The sequence below is a fragment of the Delphinus delphis genome, chromosome 15 (genome assembly GCF_949987515.2).
Source record: "Delphinus delphis chromosome 15, mDelDel1.2, whole genome shotgun sequence".
Lineage (NCBI taxonomy): Eukaryota > Metazoa > Chordata > Mammalia > Artiodactyla > Delphinidae > Delphinus > Delphinus delphis.
This window is the reverse complement of record NC_082697.1, coordinates 49,359,082-49,380,450: the sequence shown is the minus strand read 5'-3', so window position 1 is coordinate 49,380,450 and position 21,369 is coordinate 49,359,082. Positions and strand designations below refer to the sequence as shown.

The 21,369-nt window shown below is 61.9% G+C and overlaps 4 protein-coding genes and 1 non-coding gene across 12 annotated transcripts in view; 2 read left to right on the top strand and 3 right to left on the bottom strand.

Annotated features, from left to right (window-relative positions):
• Positions 1 to 629: 629 nt before the first annotated feature.
• MCRIP2 (MAPK regulated corepressor interacting protein 2) lies at positions 630 to 5,661 on the bottom strand. Of its 3 annotated transcripts, XM_060031388.1 has the most exons (5): positions 4,949 to 5,120; positions 2,432 to 2,567; positions 1,405 to 1,532; positions 1,068 to 1,169; positions 630 to 839 (listed from the first exon to the last, which is right to left on the bottom strand). In XM_060031388.1, the coding sequence occupies exons 1-5, from the start codon at positions 5,049 to 5,051 to the stop codon at positions 769 to 771; spliced, it is 540 nt and encodes a 179-aa protein (XP_059887371.1). In that variant the 5' UTR covers positions 5,052 to 5,120; the 3' UTR covers positions 630 to 768. The 3 variants fall into 3 exon arrangements, with proteins under 3 accessions (XP_059887371.1, XP_059887373.1, XP_059887372.1); XM_060031390.1 differs by lacking the exons at positions 1,068 to 1,169; positions 2,432 to 2,567; positions 4,949 to 5,120 and adding exons at positions 5,272 to 5,389; positions 5,495 to 5,661; XM_060031389.1 differs by lacking the exon at positions 1,068 to 1,169 and having other exon boundaries at positions 4,949 to 5,192.
• A 6,509-nt stretch (positions 5,662 to 12,170) lies between these two features.
• Positions 12,171 to 12,241, top strand: TRNAG-CCC (transfer RNA glycine (anticodon CCC)). Its single transcript has one exon. It is a non-coding gene; the product is annotated as a tRNA-Gly (tRNA).
• A 357-nt stretch (positions 12,242 to 12,598) lies between these two features.
• Positions 12,599 to 14,417, top strand: METTL26 (methyltransferase like 26). Of its 5 annotated transcripts, XM_060032968.1 has the most exons (6): positions 12,624 to 12,946; positions 13,099 to 13,261; positions 13,483 to 13,542; positions 13,899 to 13,966; positions 14,055 to 14,133; positions 14,213 to 14,410. In XM_060032968.1, exons 1-6 carry the CDS (start codon positions 12,750 to 12,752, stop codon positions 14,258 to 14,260), a joined length of 615 nt encoding a protein of 204 aa, XP_059888951.1. In that variant the 5' UTR covers positions 12,624 to 12,749; the 3' UTR covers positions 14,261 to 14,410. The 5 variants fall into 5 exon arrangements, with proteins under 5 accessions (XP_059888955.1, XP_059888952.1, XP_059888954.1 ...); XM_060032969.1 differs by lacking the exon at positions 13,099 to 13,261 and having other exon boundaries at positions 12,614 to 12,946; positions 14,213 to 14,417; XM_060032970.1 differs by lacking the exon at positions 13,483 to 13,542 and having other exon boundaries at positions 12,617 to 12,946.
• A 353-nt stretch (positions 14,418 to 14,770) lies between these two features.
• WFIKKN1 (WAP, follistatin/kazal, immunoglobulin, kunitz and netrin domain containing 1) lies at positions 14,771 to 17,387 on the bottom strand. Its single transcript, XM_069541393.1, has 2 exons — positions 17,037 to 17,387; positions 14,771 to 16,325 (listed from the first exon to the last, which is right to left on the bottom strand). Exons 1-2 carry the CDS (start codon positions 17,205 to 17,207, stop codon positions 14,844 to 14,846), a joined length of 1,653 nt encoding a protein of 550 aa, XP_069397494.1. The 5' UTR covers positions 17,208 to 17,387; the 3' UTR covers positions 14,771 to 14,843.
• Positions 17,388 to 20,769: 3,382 nt separating this feature from the next.
• Positions 20,770 to 21,369, bottom strand: part of RAB40C (RAB40C, member RAS oncogene family) — a 28,916-nt gene continuing 28,316 nt past the window's right edge. For both annotated transcript variants that reach the window (XM_060031387.1, XM_060031386.1), the window contains exon 7: positions 20,770 to 21,052. In XM_060031387.1, coding sequence (XP_059887370.1) covers positions 20,772 to 21,052 — 281 coding nt within the window. In that variant the 3' untranslated portion in view covers positions 20,770 to 20,771. The remainder of the gene's footprint in view (positions 21,053 to 21,369) is intronic.

Sequence of the window (21,369 nt, the reverse complement as noted above, 5' to 3'; positions counted from 1 at the left end):
GACGCAGGCAAAGTCATCTGGCCCCACAGGCAAAGCAATGTCCTACAGGACCCCGAGGGCTCCCCACCAGACCTGGAGGATTCAGAGACAGCACCAGGCGTCCTGAGACCTGACCGCAATTCTGGGTGGCTGGGGCGCCATCTCAGGGCCAGTTATGTAACATTTCTGGGTCTTGAGGCCGGGTTCGGACACCTGCTAATGACTACGGGGGTGGGGGGGGCGGTGTCAGGTGGGGCGCGGTGGCATTTATAGACTTCTATGCAAAATGACCTGGCCCAGGACACAGGAAGGCAGCTGGGCAAGAGGCTGGGGGGGACCAAATTTAGACAAAGCTTCAGCTGTAAAGAGATGAGGCTACAATGGAAGGTTGGGCTGGGCCTGGTGCTGGGGCACAAGCGCCCCCTCCCGCATCCACCCCCCACCACCCCCAAGTAAAGGCCTTTCCAAAGGGCAGTTTCTCAACTTTATTAGCCTGGAGCTCCTCCCTGCCAGCCCCACAGGCTGGTCCCCGGGCACAGTGAGCAGGACTGAGGTCAGACAGTTTCAACCCCTGGCCTCTGGCAGCCTGGAACAGCTGGGCCAAGGGGTCAGCAGGAGCAAAAGTCCAAATTCTGGCACTTCAGGTGTGGCCGGCTCCTGGCCAGGCCCAGGGTGAAGCACGGCACACCGCAGCGGGTGGACAGGGTGCCGTGGTCCTCTCCTGGCAGAGGGTCCAGCGTGGGGCAGGGCCAGGCCCTGCAATGGGCAGCGTTCCTTCCAAAGCTGCGACTAGGAGCAGTTGGTGATCCTGGCCAGGAACTGCTGTGCCCACCACTCGTCCAGGTCGATGGGTACGAAGTCTGCAGGGGGGCAGAAGGCTGGGCAATGATGTGCCTCCCAGGCTGACCAGCGTCTCCCACCTCGAGCTGACCACAAGCCCCTCACCCAGACCCCAACTGTAGCAGATGCTGGGAAGAATTGGGTCAGGCTCCAGTCCTCTTCCCAACCCCCTGGGGCAAGAACCTGGCTGAGCCAGATCAGGGTTGGAGGAGGTGGAGGGGACACCCTGAGGGCGGGGGAGGGCTCACTCTGCAGCCGGGGGTTGGGGGTCCTCTCCACATATTGCACTGGCCTCGGCCCGCTCTCACCGGCTGGGCCACCACCCAGCTGCTGCTCCACTTGCTGCCAGGCTGTGGGGAGAGGATCGTCAGGCTGAGCCAGGCCCCTGGCACTGTGTCTCCCACCCCAGGGCATGGTGGCTACCCTGGACCCCAGCCCAGAACTGGGAGTGGGCAGCCTGCTGGATGGTCACAGGAGAAACAGGCAGAGAACCCAGGAAGAGCCCAGGCCTCTGGCAACTTCGAGTGAGGTTACAGTGGGAAAAGGACCAGTGGCCCAGGTCACACCCTCGGGCCTCAGCACTACCTTCGGACACAAATCGGACGTTCTCCTCGTGAGCCAGTGTGTAGGTCTCCTGGGTTCCCTTGAGGGACGGGGATGTGGCAGGTGGCCGCCGGCCATTCACCCGATTGAACACGAGCCTCGGCCCTGGACTGCAGGAAGGGGGAAGAGATGGTCAGCAACTGTTCCAAGCCCAGGTGTTACCTGGCAGAGCTCCCGGAGCAGCCTCAGGCCACCCTCACCACCCCTGGGCCAAGCCCAGCCTGGGCACTTCCCTGAACCACAGGAAGGCTGTGTGCTGCAGCCAGTGGCCAAGGCCTTTGTCGTGCAGGCCTGCGCCCCCAGCAGCTCAGTTCACAACTGCAGCCCCCCGACCCTGAGCCAGGCCTAAGACTGCAGGGGTGGAGTGGGGCCTCTCTGTGTCCCCAGATCCCCTGCAGAGCTCTATGCTCAAGGCACATAGGCGGCCCTCCAAGGGTCTCAGGCACCCCCACTGCCACCAGCCACCCACCTCCCCTGGACCAGCCAGGCCTCCATCACCCTAGGTTTTGACCTGCGTAAAGGTCACTTGGCCCAACCCCACCCACCAGGCGCAGTTCTTGGCCACTTTCTCCCCCACAGAAGTCTCTCCATCTCACGATGCCCCCCAGTGTGGGATGAAGGACCCAAACAAGAGCTGACGGCCTTTGCCCTTCCCTCTCCCAGCTGCCCCAGGTCCCCAGGGACAGCTCCTGGTCTGGCTAGACAGCACCAAGTGCTGAGTGGGCCATCCTGAGTAGGGAGGGTGTGACTGCAACCCTGGCCCACCCCTGCAGGCCCCAGATGAGGGGCTATGCTCTTGCCCACGGGGGCAGGAATGCTGAGTAAGGAGATGGCCCTGGGTGCTGGAGCTCGGCCTGGTGGGCATTCGATGTCCAGGTGGCCACTGGGCCCATCCCGGCCAGCCGGGCCCAGGGCATTGGTTGGGCTGCCCTGGCCAGTGGCAGCTGGCCCAGCCCTGTGCACATGAAGCCCGGGACAGGGCCGTGGAGAGTGCGGGGCCCACACCTACAGCAGGAGGTGGGAGCCGGGAGTCCTGGGCTGCACGTGCCACTCCGCCAGGCACTCGCGGTCCCGCCGGCCTGCTCGCCATCCTGGGCTCAGGTGCCCCACCGCCGCTGGGGTTTCCTCCTCAGTTGAGAGGGGCACTAAAATAAAGAGGAGCGTCTTGAGGGGCACCAGTCCCACCAGCTCCAGGCTGGCAGGGTCAGGTGGCCACGTAGAATGTGGAGGGGCAGGGCTCCTCCCAGGCCTGAGCTATACCAACCAGAGGGCATAGCTATTTGTCCTTAACTGGAACAGCCCCTCGCCTGCTACCCTTAGCCCTAGAAAAATTTGGAGACTGAACATCAAAGAAGGAAAAAAAGAACTGCAGTCAAAGGCTGTAAATCGCAAGTACCTAGACGGTGGCCTGGCCAGGGCTGAGAAGGGGCCCCAGCAAGCGGGCACCTGGCCGCCCGCTGCCGGCAGTTACATAAGGCAGTTCTGCGGGCCCTCTGGGGGAAAGGGCACAGCTCCCTGTGCACCTATGGACGAGTCCAGCGTCCGTCTTCCCCACCCTTCTCTGTGCCAGCGCCCAGGGACTCGGCCCGCAGGAAAGCCCCGCCCACAGGCAAGCTCTGCCCACGGCAACAGCGGCACCAGCAGCACCGGAATCCCTGCTAGGTGCCTGCTGATACAGGCCTCGCTTCCTTTTACTTAACCCCCTTCACTACTCTCCAAGGTAGACCACCCACCCGTTTTCAGCCCAGGAACCTGGGTTCAAGAGAGAAGTGACCTGTCCAAGGTTACATGTGGTGAGTGAGTGGCAGCATCAGAACTCTATGCCTGTCTGACCCCAAAGCCCACAACCCAGTACAGCTTCCAAGCCCCCTCCTCCACCAGTCCACCTCCCCTGCACCATCAGGTGGCCCCATTTTCTCTTCTCCCCAACAGTTGATCTTATTCTCTCTTGCTGGAAGGGAGAACTCATCACAGGCACAGACTCATGTGGCCTGTCTACCACCACGGGCAGCGCCCGGCCAGAATCTGAGCCCGGACATTTAGCAGGTCAAATGCTTTGAGCACCTGTGGTGCGCCAGGCACAGAGGGTGCAGCAGTGGCTCAGACTCCTTCCTCCTGGGCAAAGTCTGGGTGAGGGAGGGTGGACAGGAAGTCTGGGTGGAGTGATTTCAGAAGTTTCAGGGGCTCCTGGTGTGGAGGACCTGGTGGCTGCTCTGGCCTCCCAGCAGGGGTACTCTTCAAGGTCCCTGAGACTGGCAGGGGGCAGCTCAGGGAAGGAGTGACCTCAGAGGGAAGGGGGCACGGCATGACCAGCACACACTCTGCCTTCCTGCCACTCCCCTGTACTCACAGTGCCACACAGGACTGCAGCAAGCTGAGGGGCCAAGCACCAGCACCCCCCTGAACCCCGGGACCTGGCAAGTTGCAACATCTTAAGGGCTCTGCTTTGTCTTTCCCATCTCTCTCCCCAGCACCCTGATCCTGCCACAGACGCACATTTCCTTCCCCATTCCCCAGCAAAGGGGCCATGGAGGAAGCAACAAGTTTCTCCAGGTAAGGGGCGGGGAAGGCTCCCTGCTTGGGTGATTGGGGGGTGGTCTACACACCTATGCCTTATTCCCTCCCCTGGGAGGTAGGGCGGCTGTGAGGACCAAGGCTGATGTCACAGGCAGTGTCACAGCACAGCTGGGTCCTGGGAAATGCCCCCCAAGGTCCCACTCACCCCTCTCCCCAGGATGCACTTGTGGCCGGCCTGGAACATTTTCCTCACTAGGACCAGTCTCAAAGTGTCAACATGCTCCTAGCAGGAGGCCCCAGGAAAGGGCCTCAGCCAAGAAGGGTCCTCACAGGCTGCCCGCACCTGTGGCATCTGAGGCCAGTAACTGAGGGAGAAGGTCAGGCTGTGGCCTGCAGCACACAGCCCCCACCTCTTAGCCAATCCTGGAAGCTGTTTGTTCTCAACTTGGGAAGAAATCCCAAGGCCTGGTCAGCGCTGCCTCCGGGCCCTGAGTCTGCTGCCCCCACCCATCCACAGCCCAGCTCAGGAGCCCTCAGGCCTGTGTGGGCCTGGACTAAGCCCTGGGCCCAGAACATGCATAGAATAAATGAAACCAGAAGCCAGGACCTGAGCCAAAAAGTGAAAGGTTCAGTCCTGGGGGATGGAGGATATGACCTCCAGGTCACAGTCACTTGGAGGCCAAAGTGGTTGAACTGAGCCTCCTATGGCAAAAATGCTGGTCAAGAAAGGCGGAAAAACCACAACTCCAGCAAGCCCCGAGCATCTGCGGGGGTCTCCGCGCCCAGCCAGGGTGTTTGGGGTGAAGGGCAGAGGCAAGCAGTGGCCTGGCAGAGCCAGAGGGAACCACGTGCACTTCTCCCCCAGCTGCCCCGCAAGCACGGTGCTGGCAGCCTCCAGCCGCGGGCAGAGGCAGGCCACCTGCGGGCCAGCGTCCTGGGCCACCGCGCTCCCGCCCTCTAGGGCGAGTCCCCAGCAGTTCGTCTCAAGCCCCAAGGTCGGCCCAGGCACCTGACTTAGCCGCCCGGAGCCCCTCAGATCCAGGAGCCGGTCGGCCTTCTCCCGACTCGGGGTCCGCGGGATCCCAGAGGACTCGGAGGTGTGTCACGCACATCCGGTCCAGCCCCCTCGGACCCAGCCAGGTGCCAGGTGAGGCGGAGGTGCGGTGCCAGAGCTGCACGCGCGGGCGGGGTCGGCGTGCTCCGCCCCCTCCGCGCCCGCCCGGAGCATGTGGCCCGATCTCCGCTAACCTTTCCCCAAGGTCACCCTCAAGGCCCCGCGGCGGCCGGCGGGGGAGGGGAGGGCCGGGCTCCGGCCGCGGCCGCGCGTCTCACCTCGACAGGGGCCAGGGTCCCGGCGGCTGCGCCCGTGGGGGCTGCGGGGTCGGCGGCGCGAGATGCCGGCATTTTAGGAGCTCGCCGAGCCTGCTCTCCACCTGCTGCTGCGTGGGACCTGCAGGCACGGGCAGGACGCGTCAGCCGCCGTCGCGCTGGGGGCGGGCAGCGCGTGCGGAACTCCGGTCGTCCCCTCCCTACCTTACCCGCCCCCGCTGCGCACCTGTGCGCCGCTGCGCGACCAGCTTGCTGGGTCCCTTGGTGATGGTGTACATGGTGCGGAGGGGCCGCAGCGCGCCCGCGCCCTCCGCGCCCTCCCCGCCCGCCGGCCCGCGGCCAGATCTCGCGCCCTCCGCCCGGCTGACACTCGGCGGGTGCCGAGGGCGCGGCCCCTTTAACGGGCGGCCGGCGCTGCGGGGAGGGGGCGGGCCCGCCACACACCCCCGGCCCTTAAAGGGCCCGCGCCGAGGCACGCGGCAGGGGTGGCGCTTGGGCCTTTGGGAAACTGGCTGGACCCGCGGCGGGGCCCGAGGCTGGGGTTGGGCGGCCGCAAGCAGCGCCCACCCCTCTGGCCCAAGGCGTAGGTCAAGGAAGTTCCCTGAGGCCTGGGCCGCCGTCCGCCACAGGAGGCTACGGGAGCCATAGGCACACAGACGTGGCGAGGTTCTGGCCCAGGCCCTCGGTGATGTCCAAGGAGCTGAGGCATTGACAGATGCTGGGAGTGAGCTGTGTGGACCCTGGAAGCAAGGGTATTCCCACTCACGTCGGAGACACTCCTCCAAGGTGCCTGGGTGGGCCTGGGCCAGTGTGCCGGTTCACCCAGTCATGGGACTGAGGGGGTCAGAGATGAGAAAAGGCGGCCAGCCCCCGGGTTCGGGCAGACATGACGCCGTGGGAATCTCCCTTTCATCCCATGGGGCAGGAGCAGAAAGTACATTCTGCCGCAGCTCAGCCTTCCATGCTGATGTTTGCCCCCAACCCCACGGAGGTGGGAGGCCACTTACCAATCCAGGAGCATCGTGGGGGCTGGATCCTGGGGATGGAGAAGGTGGGTGAAGCAACCCAGTTTATGTCATTCCACAGGGGAGAAAGAGCACTTACTCCTCCAAATCCCCCAGGCAGTGGGGTCAGCCGCAAGACCTACTTCAGTGACAGTGCCTCAGGAGGAGCCAGACCTGCCTGCCGGAGGAGAGCGGTTGCTGTGCCCTAATCTGCCAGGCAGGCCCTTCCCTGGGGGCTCTACCCACAGGGTTCCTTCCTGAGAATTAGATAGAGATGCCCCTTCCTCCCAGTTCACAGGCTGCTTAGGGCTGCCTCAGGCTGCCAGTGGGGGCAGGGTCATCACAGGGTCTCACACACAGCAGCCTGGGTTGGGGGAGGGGAAACCACACAACTCTTGGGTTTGTGAGCCTGAGGGCCTTTTGGATTCTGCAGGAGGCACCCATCCTCCCTTTGGTTGAGTTCAATCCTTAATGCCCCCCCCCCAAAAAAAAAACTCTGCCTGGGGTCATCCAGGGGGTGTGGCATCCGCCTCAGAGGCTTGTGCAACCACGTTGGTCCCTCAGGGCTCCTACACTGCTCCCACAAGTATTTGGGGAGGCTCAGTCGGGCCAGCACCAGAGCCTGGGGTGTGTCTCAGTCTGGGATCCGCTGCCCCAGGGGGCAAGGGGGCTTCCCCTCAGCACTGTGGCCCAGTGGGTTCCTGGAGGGCACCTAGCGCAACTACCCCCACACCCCACACCTGAGCGGGCCTAAAGCCTCCCACCCAGGCAGGGCTGAGAAGCCAGTTCAGGGGCTAGAGCACATCTTTCTCCTCGTATCCTGTCCAGACAACAAGTACTGTGTACAACATGGCGGGGGGGGGGGGTGGCAACCAGCGGGAGGATGCCCCCAACCCCCTACCCCATGCACCTGTGTAGCTGCTGGTTGAGGTGGGGGCACTGGGCCTGCTGGGGCTCCTTCAGGGAAGTCTGCTTCCTGGGGCAGCTGTGCTGTCCTTCCTCCCAAGTCCCCCATAGCCCCTTGGCTCTGTGTCTTGTTCTACCCAAGGCCAAAGGATAAGACCCCTATCCCCGGCCCCAGCTGCCCACTCTGTGGGGCTGGGCTGAGCAAAGCCTGTGACCCTGAGAGGGGAGAGCATGCCCAGGGAGTCTGGGCATGAGCACAGCCCCTGGCCAAGCTGGCCCCCCTTTCCACCCGAGGTGCCCATCCCTCGTCCCGCCCCCCAGTTGTGTCAAGGCCACCACGCTCCTGCCCTGGTCTATGCTGGCTGCCCTGGTCTCCCTGGTGGCCTCGAGCACAATGCTAACTCACTCAGGCTGGGTGAGGGGCCCGCAGGGTGAGGGGCCTGGGCGGGCCTGTGTCCTGAAGGCATATGTTCTGGGCAGAAGGAGCCAGGCCCTGGGGTGGGGGAGTACCTCCCCCCAGGTTGACATGAGAGCTCCTCCTCTCCCAGGCACCCCCTCAGGCCAGGGTGAAGAGGGGAAGGACAGGGCCTGTTGATGAGCAGATAGGCCTGGCCTTGATCGTGGACAAGGCTGCTAGACTGTAATGTCCCAGCCCTGCCTACGGGCCTTGTCTGATGTCAAAGGTTGGGTCCAAGACCCCTTGGAAGGGCTCCAGGAAAGAGGAGCAGAACAGAAATGGTCCCGACAGGCAGGAGAGGAGGGGGTGCAGGACAGGCTGGGCCTAGGGGAGAAGTGAGAGAACCCAGAGGTCCCCAAAAGACACTGAGCTAAGGGAGAGGGGAGCCAGGGAGAGAAAGGCCCGGTTGTAGGGGACAGGCAGCAGAGGAGGGCAGGGAGGAGGGTGGGGCTGATCTCCCCCTGAGGCGCCTTTCCAGCCTCACTGCTCCCAGGACTCAAGTGTGAGACCTGCTCTGGCCCCGGGACAGAGCCAAGGGGCGTGGGGAGGGCCCAGCCAGAGCCTGGGAGAGGTCAGGGTCTGGATGGGCCTGCAACCAAGATCTCAGTTTGGTTCTCCTGTTAGGGTAGGAACCCTGGCCAGCCTGGCCTTCCCTGGACTACACTGTCCATGACGGTGTGCCACGCTGCTAAGCCCCCGTAGAGATAGCATCTTGCAGCCGGCAACATTCCCTATTGTCAGAGAGCCTGGAAACCCATCCTGGAATTGGAGTCATGGGCAGTTAAAGAGCAGGCAGGGGCCTCACCCAGCAGGCTGAAAAAAATGGGTGTCATAGTAAGGAAAGGCCTTTACCTCACTGACCCCAGTTAATCATAATAAAAACAAGTATTGGTTTTTCTCTTCTAAAAGCCTCTAAATATGATACAAAAATGTCATGTTAGAAGAGAAAGATGTTTAAGTTTTCAGTCATCCTCCATCATTTTTCAGATCTGAAATCCATGCCCTCACCAACCCAGACTAGAGGATGGGCTTCTGCCAATAAAGGGTGATCGGTGGCCCCCAGGAAAGGCTCCGGCTGGATGCTGCCACACCTGCCACCGAGTTTCTAGGGATTGCCCATTCCTTTTTTTTTTTTGGCCTCGTGGCTTGCAGGATCTTAGTTTCCTGACCAGGGACTGCACCTGGGCCCTAGCAGTGAAAGTGTCGAGTCCTAAACACTGGACCTCCAGGGAATTCCCAAGGGATTGCCCATTCCCATACCCAAGTGCAGTGAGTTGAACAGTGGCCCCCCAAAGATACATCGCCCAGAACCTCAGAACATGACCTTATTTGGAATAATGGTCTTTGCAGATATAATTAAAGCAAGGATTTCGAGATAAGGTCATTCTGGATTAGGATGGGCCCTAAATCCAATGATGAGTGTCCGTGTAAGAGAAAGGAGAGGTATATTTGGACACAGAGAGACACAGAGAAGACCAGGTGAAGACAGAGGCAGAGACTGCAGTGAGCCTGCACAAGCCCAGGAACGCCTGGAGCCACACAGAAGCCGGAAGCTGTGATCACGAAAGGGCTTCCTGTAGGGCCACTGGAGGGAGCTGACATCTTTATTTTGGGCTTCTGGCCTGCAGAACTGTGAGAAAATAAATTTTTGTTTTAAGTCACCAAGTTTTGAGGTAATCTGTTATACTAGCTCTAGAAAATTAACATACAGAGGGAAGCAGTAGTGGGTGACGGTGAGGGAATGGGAGGGGAAGTGCCCAGGGTGCAGCACTGGAGGGCTTGGGAGGAAGTTCAGTGAATGGTGGGCACATGGGCCTGGACCTCAGGAAGGAAGCTGGACCCTGCTGTTGGCTCTGGACACTAGGGGGGCTTACTCCACAGCCCTCTGTAGATGAGCATGACTAGCAGGAGAGGCCCCTCCGGCTCCAACAGTAATCTGCAGGAGACACAACCCCAGGAGGTACCACTGAGCACAGGCCCAGGTCTGGGACACTTCCAGGTGTCCCATGTTCAGCATCCCCTGGGGGACTTGGACCCTCCCAGAGTCTGACACACATCTGGCACTTTACAGGAAATGTGTGCTCACACTTGTTCACCCAGCTCACACATGCTCACATGCATGCATTCACACACACACACGCACTGTAGCAAAGGCCACCGCTTGGCTGCACCCAGCTGCTTCTGTCCCAGGCTCTGAGCTTGGAGAGTGCAGAGGGCAGGTGTCAGTTCCCACAGCATCCAGTCCAGAGTGATGAACGTGGCAGGGGGACGTCAACCTGAGGTCAAGTGCCGTTAAACAGAAGACGTTGCAGGGCATGTGGGCAGTTCCTCAAGCAGCACCATACAACATGGGGGAAGCAGGCTCCTTCTCTCTTACAGGACATGAGTGTAAAGGAAAAACTTCTTTTTCTGTACTCACAACACTTCTGACACCAAAAGTGGGGGGGTGGTTCTTATTGGTTCTCTAGTGAGAATGCTCTAGTTCTCTTTGGACACCAACTGGGTGTCCGACAATTTAACTGGATTCTAACTCTAACTGCCCAGCGTCCACACAGACCCACGGGCTGAGGGCTCAGTCCCTCAACACTACCCCCCACCCCCGCAGACGCCAATGAGGAGTCCAGGCTGTCACCTGTGCTTCTGAGCAACCAGATGTAAGTCAGGGTTCCCACTACGCCCTCCTTGGGTTCCATAACTTGCCAGAATGGCTCACAGAACTCAGGGGAACATTTTACTTATATTTACTGGTTTATCATAAAGGACACGACTGTGGAACAGCCAGGTGGAAAAGATGCCCTGGGAAGGTGTGAGGAAGGGGTGCGGAGCCCCCACGCCCTCCCTGGGAGCCACCCTCCCAGCACCTCCAAGTTCACCATCTGGAAGCTCCCTGAACCCCTCTATTTGCGATTTGTGTGGAGGCTCCATTACAAGAACAGGGCTGATTAAATCATTGGCCATTGGAGATTAGCTGTGTCTCCAGCCCCTCCCCCTCTCAGGAGTCAGAAGTCTGAGTAGGGCAGAAAGTTCCAACCCCCTAATCACAGAGTTCCCCTGGCAACCAGCCCCCATCCTCCAAGAGTCACCTCAATGGTATAAATCCAGGTAAGGCTGAAAGAGGCTTGTTATGAATAACAGATGCTCCTCTCACCCCATCACTCACGAAATCTTCAGGGTTTTAAGAGTTCTATTCCAGGAACCAGGACGAAGACCAAATATCTGTCTCTTATTATACTATAATATGACAGAGTGGCCCGTGCCCAGGAATGCCATGTTAAGTCACCAGGAAGCGTGGTGCCTCTCGAGTGGGCAAGGAGGGCTGAGGGGCCTGGTTGGTGAGGCCTCAGATGACCACTGATCATTACAGGTGACGGTCAGGGATTCACATTGAGGGACACCTCTTCTCCACCTGGAGACACAGAAAATGCTCAGCCAACAAACTAGGAGGTGAAGCAAAAGTGACTCAGGTAATGAAAACTCAGGGCCATGAAATGGGAAAGTCAGCTACGAAAAAAGGGTGGTCGTAATGCAGAATGCCAAAGGGGTTGTCTGGAGGCCGACGCAGTGAGTGGAATTTTCGCATCTCCCGTCCCTAAGATGCAAGGTTGTCCTCCTTTTCTGACCACATTCAGACAGCGGCCTCTGGTCCCACTCTGCATGCCCCCTCAACAGCAATCCCAGGCTAAAGTCTCGGTCAGTGCCATTCTCAGAGCTCTTGTCAGAGCGACGTTGGGTATGGGGGGAGGGGTGTCTCACGCGAGAAAAAGTGCCCAGCAAAGGAGATAAGCTAGTCCTGACTGCAGAGCACGGTCTCCAGCCTGCTGAAAGGGCCCCTTCTGAGACATGGGCCCCAAGAAGACAACCAGGGAAAAACCGTGGACACAACACAAATCGGCCTCCCACTTGACTCAGAGGTCACTGACCCCGCACAACATCCGTGAACCCTAGGCTAGCGCTGGTCATCTCAGTGTCACAGAGAAGCCCTGAGCATCACAGGCTCAGTTCCGGCAGGCTGGGCCCGCCCCTCCCGGAGTCCCACCAGCCACAAGGAGCCCCGCCAAGCACAACCCCGCCCACATAAGAGCCCCGCCCCAGAACCCCGCCCAGCTGCAGCCCCAGCCCCGCCCCAGCGGAGCCCAGCCCACCACAGGGAGCTCCGCCACACAACCCCACCCACACGCAGCCTCCGCCCAGCTAGGAGCCCGCCCCAGCCACGAAGGCCCTCCCATGGCCCCGCCCCCACAATTTCCGAATGCCGGGGTTGCCGTGTTTTCCACAGAGCACGCTCGAATCCAGTCGGCTGCAAGCCCACGTGGCTCATCCCCGCTCCTTCCCCTCGAGTGCTGGGTGCCCGAGCGACACCCCGAGCCCCCCCACCATCGCGGACCCCGCCAAACCTGGTGCACCTAACCATTAGCGACGCATGCGCACCAATGTCTCTGCGCAGAGCCGGGAAGGCCGGTGTGGGAAGGGTAGTGGAGGAGGCTAGTAGTTGCGTCACAATCACCTAAGTCTCGCGGGCGAGCTGGTTACCAGCAGCGCCGCTGGTGTAGTGGTATCATGCAAGATTCCCATTCTTGCGACCCGGGTTCGATTCCCGGGCGGCGCATGTCGTATTTTTTCTTTCCCCTCAACTCAAAAAAACCCCGAGAGATTTCATAAAGGAAAGAAAGACTAGAGGGAAGTATCCCATTCCGATGCGACACGACCAAGACTACTTTGGAGTAACAAGCGCTATGAAAATGTGCCAGGACAGCCACGGGCACGGGGTGCTGAGCCAATGGGTGCCTGTAAACCAGCCCCCCCCAAGCTCCTCGCCCCGTCCCCCTGCGGAGGCCGCGGCTCGCTACCCGCCTCTGCGGCTGCGGGGCCTTTAAGGCGCGGCGCGTGGCCTCCTGGGAATTGTAGTCTGTGGGTGTGGGGGGGGGGCGCCGGCTGCTCGGCGGCTAGGCCACAGCTCCCGACGGGCCCCGCGGTGCCGGACTACCACTCCCGACGGGCCCCGCGGACCACAGCACCACTCCCGACGGGCCCCGCGGTGCCGGACCACTACTCCCGACGGGCCCGGCGGTGCTGGACTAACACTCGTAACGGGCCCCGCCGCGCGGGACTAGAAGATGCTGGTGGCGGCGGCTGCCGAACGGAACAAGGAACCCATCCTGCGCGTGCTGCAGCAGTACGTGGACCCGGCCCAGCGCGGCGTCCGCGTGCTCGAGGTGGCCTCGGGCTCTGGCCAGCACACGGCCCACTTCGCGCGGGCCTTTCCCCACGCCGAGTGGCAGCCGTCCGACGTGGACCAGCGCTGCCTGGACAGGTGCGGCGGGAAGGCGGGACCCCGGGGGTGAAAATGTGCCCCGTCCCGCTGCCCTGGATCCCCACGCTATTGTGATCTCTCTAAGCCTCCCCCAAGTAGTGTTGCAGAAATGGCTGCACAGGCCACCCCACCCACGGGCTGCCTTCCCGCAGCATCTTGGCCACCACTCAGGCCCAGGGACTGCCCAACGTGAAGGCCCCGCTGTACCTGGACGTGAGGTGGGATTGGGAGCAGTGGGGCGGGATCCTGCCGCAATCTTTGGACCTGCTACTCTGCATCAACATGAGCCACATCAGCCCCCTGAGCTGCACCGAGGTCTGTGGGAGCGTGGGTGAGCTACCCAGGGGCCACCCAGCTGCGTCGTGCGGCATTCCTTCCCCTGCACTGGGAGGGAGCGGGATGCCAGGTTTGCCCCGAATCAGAGACAGGGCACTCAGGCCGGGGGAGGTCAGGCTGAGATTCCAGTACTGGGCCCAGGGCTCTTTTGGGCCCTGGGGAAGGCTCCTCACTGCTCTCCTGCTTCCCCCACTTCCCAGGGGCTCTTCAGAGCAGCAGGACACCTGCTCAAACGCAAGGCGCTCCTCATCACCTATGGGGTGAGTGCTCCTGCCTGAGATGGGCCTCTCCTGGCAGGACCACCCCAGGCAGCCTTGGCTGTCCCCGCCTTTCAGGACTCCTTTCTTGTCTCTGTATTTTCAGTTGCCGTTTTCCCCAGCTTCCCATTATCACTGAAACACACCCAGGCCCTCCCCTCTCCAACACTCCTGTCATCTGCCAGTCTTTCTGTACCCTGTTGGCTCAGCAGCTGGTCCTCAGCTGTCCCGCTCTGGGAAGCAATGAGGGGTGTGTCCTTTCCATTCTGTGGGTGCCATCCTGCAAGTCTGCCCAGTGGATGACAGGGGATGGCTGAGCCTGTGGATAGTAGACAGAATCGTGTTCTCTGTCTCCACAGCCCTATGCCATCAATGGGAAGATTTCTCCCCAGAGTAACGTGGACTTTGACCTCACCCTCAGACGCAGGTCAGAGCTGGGTGGGTAGGGGGTTTGGTTGGGGGGCAGGTGGGCTGGGTAGACCCCCAGGCCGATTCCACCTCCTTCTCTCCTGCAGGAACCCAGAGTGGGGGCTGCGGGACACGGCCCTTCTGGAGAACCTGGGCCAGGCCAGCCAGCTGTTCCTGGAGAGGATGGTAAGTGGGGAGGACTGTGGTCACAGGCAGCCTCCCTGGGGACCAGGAGCAGCTTCTCCAGCCAAAGTATCTCCCCCAGGTGGACATGCCAGCCAACAACAAGTGCCTCATTTTCCGGAAAGAGTAAACCCCTTCTCCGCCATGCCTGTGTCCCTGGGACAAACCCAGATCACCAGCCCCTACCACCCTGGGCCAGACTATGGGGACTGGCCCTCCCCAGACTGGGGATTCTTAGCTAGTGGCCACAGGGCTGCTAAGAGCCTGGGAATAAAGTGTTTCCTGCTGTCCCATTGCTGGTATGTGCCATGCCTCCTCCTGGGAGCACTCCTGCAGGGTGCTGGGTGGGCAGGCTGTGTCTCCAAGGGTTCCATTCTGGGGACAAGAAGGGTCTGGCCTGTGGATCAGGGCTTGGGGGCATCCTGGACTCTGCTGCTCCACTCGGGCAGAGAGGGGAGGGAGGGAGGAAGGACCCAGGGGCTGCTGAGACACGACTGAGCTGGCTGCCTGGCCCTCCAGCCATGGGAGGTGATACCCACTTCAGAGGCTGGTTCTCACTGGTGCTCCCTGGTGACCTCAGACTGGAGCCAAATCCCCGTGTGGTGGCAGGACCCCCAGCACAGGCAGGTTATGAGGTCCAGGACGCTTTTATTCAGGCGGAGGGCGGGGAGGGCGGGGCGGGCCGGGAGTGGGTGGTTTGTGGGGAGGGCGGGCTAGTCTTGGAAGCGGTTGAGCAGCTCGCAGGCCTTCCTCTCTAGTAGCTCCGAGATCTTCTTGATGCGCTTCTCGCTGGCTGCGCGGACGTAGCTGCCCGCATCCAGCATGGCCACGCCGTCTCGCACCTCGCCCATGATGACCAGCGGGCTGTCGCCAGCCGTCACGTTGGGGCAGGGGCAGGCCCGGTCCATACCGCTCAGCGTCACCTCCAGGTACTTGGTGCCCAAGAGCCTGAGGCCCATCTTGTCATCCTTGAGCACGTCGTCCAGGGCCACGCGAGCGATGCCGCCGCCGCCGCCCGCCTCGGGCTCCTCCAGCACCTCCGTGAGCCGCCCCACGATGGCGAAGTCGCTGCGGCACAGGCTGAGCGCCAGCTTGCTCCGGAGACGGCAGGCCCGGCAGGGCGGTGTCCGCGGTACGGGGCAGGCGTCCTCGCAGCTCTCGCGGCTCTCGAAGTTGTTGCCATTGCCCTCGCAGCCGCTGTACTCAAAGGGGTGGCACTGCTGTAGCAGCGGACTGTAGGCCCAGCGCGGCTCCCAGCCCTGGCAGGGGCCCTGCACGGCCGGCAGCACGCAGGCGTCCCTGGGGCCACGGGCGCAGGCCTGCTGGCACGCCTCATAGGTCTCGAAGCCCTGGGCACCCCCGGCACAGCTGCCAACTGGGAAGGTCATGCAGCCGCCCCGCTGCGGGTCAAAGTGCCAAAGGACCTGGCCAGAGGGGGTGCCGACACAGGCCTGCGTGGTGGGTAGGCATTGGGCTGGGGCGGCGGCCACTGGGGCCCCGTCCTCGGCCGGCTCCCGCTGGACCACGGAGAGCGGGAAGTCGGCCCGCAGCAGGCCAGCGGCATTGCGCGCGGTGCACGTGTAGAGGCCGGCGTCCTCTGGCCTGGCATTGTAAAGCACCAGCTGCCCGATGCTCGTGACCACCACGTTGCCATACATCTGGTCTGGCCGCATGATCAGGTTCTCCCGCTGGTCACTCTGCTTCTCCCAGGTTACAGCGGGTGGCGGGCGGCCACTGACGTCACAGTGGAGGCTGGCTGTGCCCCCTACATACACTGCCTGTGGGGAGGGGCTGCTGTAGAGGGCAGGCGGCACCAGGGCATCCCCGGGTGTCGGGCGGGCGGTGGTCTCGGGGGGCCCGGGGCTGCTGAGTGGCCTGCTGAGGACATGCTTGCAGGGCACGACGTGCAGGCGGAGGCCACGCAGGCAGGCCTCTGCATCCATGTAGCAGCGGTTGTAGTAGGTGAGGCCGTCCGAGGCGCAGGTGAAGCTGGGCTCCTTCTCACAGCGGTCACGGCAGCGGCACACAGGCTGCCCATCCCAGATGTCGCAGTCGGAGCCCTGCTGTGGGCACACGAAGCCATCACATGAGGCCGCCAGCTTGGGTGTGGCCAGGCCGCTGTCAGGGAAGCGGGCTGCCACGCAGCTCTGCAGCCCACACACGTTGGTGCAGCACTTCTCAGTGGCAGCGCAGTCCTGTGGAGGGGGCGGGAGCGGACAGCTCAGCGGACACCCAAATACCCCTCCCCCTTCAGCCCTGCCCCAGCATGCCCAGCGAGGGCAGTGGTGAGTCCCCTGCTGCCTCTCCCTGAATCTGTTTCCCCTCTGGGAGCCGAGCAGGTCTGCAGGTTTGCTTTCCATCTGGACAATGAACTACAACTGCCTGGCGCACCCATCACATAGGTCATCTCACTGGACCTCATGGAATCCTCAGACCCCTGGCCACCAGAGCAGCTTTTTTTGTTATCCCATCATACACATGAGGACACTGAGGCTCCGGGAGGACGTAAAAGTGCTCAAGGCCACTGCAGTGGTGCAGGGCTGGGCTGCAAAGGCGGGACCTCCAAACAGGTTCCCGCCTCTCTGCCCCGCTGGACCTGAAAACAGCTAGTTGCAGGGTGGGGGTGGGCAGGTCTGAGAAGTGAGAAGGGGGCCTCCAGTTTTCAGATGTGAAGGCAAAGACGGGGCGGCTGTCCCCAGGGCCCCTCATATGGAGCACAGTGTGAAACCCCAGCAGAAGAGTGGGGAGCCTGAGGAGGAAGTGACTTCCAGGGTTGAGGGTCCCCTCTGCAGGCAAGGCCTGGGGCGTGGGGGAGGTCCTGGCTTCTCCCATGCTGACCAGGGGCCCCCAACGTAGTCTGTCTCCCCCCCCCAAGCTGGGCCAGTGGTGACAGTGCCTGTGCTCACCTGGTCTCTGACGCACTCACGCTCACAGGTGCTCTGGGCGTCCACCCACAGGTTGGGGCTGAGCTGGTTGGGGCACACACCCGGGTGGCTCCTGGGCCCCGGCGGCAGGCTGGCCCCCGCAGTCAGCCCAACCAGGAGCAACAGCAGCAGGAGTGGCCTCAGGGCCGGCATGGGGACCGAGGGACCAGGGGGTGGGGGGGTGTGGCTGCTAGCCCCTCCTCAGGCCCTGCCGATCCCCACTCCCTGCAGGCATCCACCCTCCCAGATCTGTGATCGGTGCCCCTGCCCCCTGTCCCTGGACTCCCCTCTGTCCCCCAAGGTTGGAGCTCACAGCAGACGCTCAAGTCTCAGGCTGGGTGGGTTCCGGGTCTCTCCGAGCTAAGTCTGTGCCTGTGGCACCGGCCCCTCCCCCTCCTGGCCCCTCTGGTCAGCTCAGGGCAGGGGGCGGGGAGAGGAGAGGAAGGCTGGGGAGGGGCCAGCGCCCAGGAGCACAGAGACACTGGCCATGAGGGTCACCAAGGGGCGGAGAAGGGCGGCTCCGGCCGGAGAGAGGAGGGGGAAACGCTGTAACCGGAGCCCCTCCTCCCTCCAGGCCCTGGGATCAAAGCTGGCCTGCAAGAGGGGGCAGGGCTGGCCAACCCCTCTGGCTCCCCCATCCAACCCTGGGCCTGGGTCTTCCCCAGAGCAGGCCAGGCTGGACTGCCACCTGGTAGTCACTACGTCCAGGCAAAGGTGCAGGGGCTCTGTGTTAAGCCCAGCAACGGTGGGGTTCTGCTCCCTTCCCAAGGAAGATTCCACAACCTTCCCCATACCCCTTCTCGTGGTCACACCGTGCCAGCAGGTCTTGGGGTCAAATCTAAACCCTTCCTGCTGGAGGTGAAGCCTTTGCAGCACAAAGGTACCTGATGGGCACGGCCTGGGGGAGGCTGACGCATGGCAGAACTTTGCATTTAGAGAGCCTGCTTCCCGCCCCTTCTGAAACCCAGGCGCCTGTCTCCTGGTCCAGGCCCTTCCTCAAAGGTTTATGGTGCTTGCCAAAAAAGTGGGGTACTAGAGCAGTGGACAGGGAGGGAACGGTCTGTGTGTGCTGGCCGGCACAGGCGCCGGTCACAAGGGCTGTGGACACTAGAGACGCGGTGAGGGTGTTTACTTGGACTGATCTGAATCTCAGCGGCTGTGTGTGGCCCTGCGTGGGGCAGCACAGTCCTGAGAGAGATCAAGGGCATCTAAGAGCACCCTGAGAACAGCGTGTCCCAGGAGAGCTTAAGGAACTGCAAGGACCCAAAGGTCTTCGCCTGCCCCTCCAGGCCCGTGACATTCAGGAAGGATGGAAGCTCCTCCTGGGCGTGGGGGCAGCGGGGAGATCAAACGCAGCCACCGCCAGAATGTGCTTTTCCCAGGGGTCTGGGGCCCCAGGAGTGCCTGCTCTGAGACTGGATGGGAGAGTGTCCTGTGACACTGTGTCTGACTGGCTGACCTGAGAGGCAGGGCAATAAGAGCCTGGTTTGGTCCAAATGAGACCAAGAGACACCCCAGGTGTGGAGGACACCATGGGTCCCCTGCCCTGTATAGCCACAGCCACAGGCAGTGGTCTTCAACCGTGTGGGCTACGTTCAGAGCAACTGCCCCCCTAACCCCAGCCCTGCTGACCTCCAGGGCGTCTGCCGCACCCCTGAGCTGAGCCCTACATACCCTTTTAAGTGGGTGGCTCTCCCACGGAGGGTGCTGGCCCCAAGGCCTGGGTTCTCAGTTGTGGTGAGTCTCGGGGGACAGTTCTTCTGGTCCACCACCTGCTCAAGCAGCAGAGGGAACCTGGTAGGCCCTGCCCAGGACACTAGTGAGGGCTCAGTATCCCAGGTTCTGGCCCTGGGGGCAGCAGGCAGCAGATGCTCCCAGCGGCCATGGGTTGAACTACTGCACAGGCAGGAACAGCTGGGGAAAGCTCCTTCCAGGTCCACCTAGAAACGCAGGGAGGCCTGAAACCCTTCCGAGCTCAGCAAGGGAGTCATGGGGGATGGAGCAGGAACAAAGCAGCCCTCTGCAGTGCCACCCCTCCAACCGCCACTCAGCCCAGTGGGTTAAAGCCAGACTTTCATTCACTCACAACGCAACCTGGAGGCCAGAGCTGAATTATGTTTACTACACAAAGAAACTAAAACTGTCCAAAACGAGCCCAGGAATAGTGCAAGTGTGGACAGCAGCAAAGGGTAGTGTTGATATGGTGAATGCAGGATCATCCGTTTCCTCAAAACAATGTCCAAAGAAGGGGCTCCTGCTGGCAGGACAGGATGGGTGGGGCCTCCTCTGCCCACCCAACCCTGCTGGCAGCCAGGCCTCAGCCAGGATCCTGCTCACAGGCGCTGCAGCCCCTCCCCACCTCACCTCCCATAACAGCAGCCCTCGGGGCACCCACCACAGAACAGTCCCGAGCAAGGGGGTCACAGGCCAGGGAGGGGCCCGTGGGCAGGAGGTAGAGTTGAGCACCAGTGACCTGTGGCCACGTCACCAGCCAGGTGGACGGAAGGAGGCCAGGCCTCCAGCTCAGGCTGGCCGGTGGGTCCTCGAGGAGGGGCTCAGCGTCCACCACTAAGAAACGGGTGAGAAAGGTTTTGGTGACATGTGACCTCACAGAGGGGTGCAACTGGGTGAGGAGCAGCTATGGGATCACACCCAAGGTCAGAAGACAGAAGCTGGCCAGAGAAGGGTCTAGACACCCCAGGAGGCAAGTGGGGCAGGCTCAGTCCAGACTTGCCCAGGGCCTGGTGGCCCCAGTGAGCACTGCCTACAAATAGCTCTGTGTCAACTCGGAGAGACGCCGAGCCAGTTTCATGCAGCAACAGATGTAAACGGAACTGAAGGTGCAGAATCACAGAACGAAGGTTGATGGCCCCCACGTGGGGAGAGAGGGAGCTGGGGAGGGACGTGGGGGGTGCACCCCGCTTCCCCTTTTCCAAGCAACGTGGGAACCTGCGAGTCGCCCCTGGCTCTGAACCTGTAGCTCCATGACACACACGGATGTCATCCAGGAAGGCCGGCGGGAGCCCTGGAAACTGCAGCTCCACCACGGAGACTACTGGGGCCCGCACCCTCAGCACATGGCGGGCACACTGACCACCATGCTCAGAAAGGCCAATGCATGTAGCTGGGGAGTCCAAGATTGCTGCCCAAAGCTTCCACATGTTCTCCACTGGCCCCCACACAGCCCATAGCCCCATGTGAAGTGTTATGTGAACTCAGATTCAAGCCTTGATGGTGGATTCTTTCCCATCTTTGCCTCAAACACCTCCTCTCTCCCAATGTCCCAAAGCTCGTCCCCTCAGCTGTCATGGGCTCACCGCGTGGTTGCACGGAGGCTTCCCTGCTGGTCCTTTAAAAATGTACAAAAGGGGTGAACCATCTTTTACATAAATAAGAAAGGGAACCTGGTCTCCCAGTCCCCAGGGACAGCCCCCTCACGGCTGGGGCCAGGCAGAGCCGCCTCCAGGGGTCTTCTCAGCCACACCTCGGGGTCCTGGGCGTGATCTGCCACCATCCCAGCAGCATGGCCCTCCACTGTCCTGTGGAGCTGGTCTGGCTGAGACCACCAGCCTACTAGGGGCATCCCCACGCTTCCCAGGAGGGACTGTGTGGCCAAAGTTTTCCCTGCACACAGCGCTGGGCCCAGCGCCCAGCCAGGAGCACTCCCCAAGCGTGAGCCCTCCCAGAGTGCATCTGGATGGGGCACAGCCTGCCGAGCTAGGAGATCTTGCAGTTGCTCCGCGAGCAGTTCTGGGGTGGGCTCTGGGGTGGTCGGATGGACTTGGACCGCTTGAGGCTGTTGCCCTTGCTGCCGCCGCCCCCTGCTCCAGTAGCCAGTGAGTAGGAGCGCCCGTGCATCATAACAGCGTTCATGCCATTGGCCATCGAGAAAGACTTGAGGTGGCTCTTGATGGTGACAGGAAGCGGGAGCTTGTCGATGAGGTGCACGGGGGTGCAGGAAACGATGGCCCGGCAGCAGAGGTCCTGCAGACTGAACACTGCAGGTGGGGGTCAGAAGATGGGGGGGCGGGGTCAGACCGTGGGGAGGGGATCAGACCATGGGCAGGTGGGCGTGAGGCGCGGGTAGATCTCGGTGGCCAGTGGCAATCTCGCCAGCAGGTAAGCACAACTGACGCCTAGAAGGGGCTGGGGATTGGGGAGGTCTGCAAAGCTCCCAGGGCTCCTGAACCAGAAAACCCCCGGACCCTGCTCCTGCCCAAGGCATGCAGAGAGCAGCCACTGGACGCCCTGCTCCCGTTTCATCCCCGGAGCCACGGCACACTGAGAGGTGCCCTGGGAGACCCTGCAGGGCTCG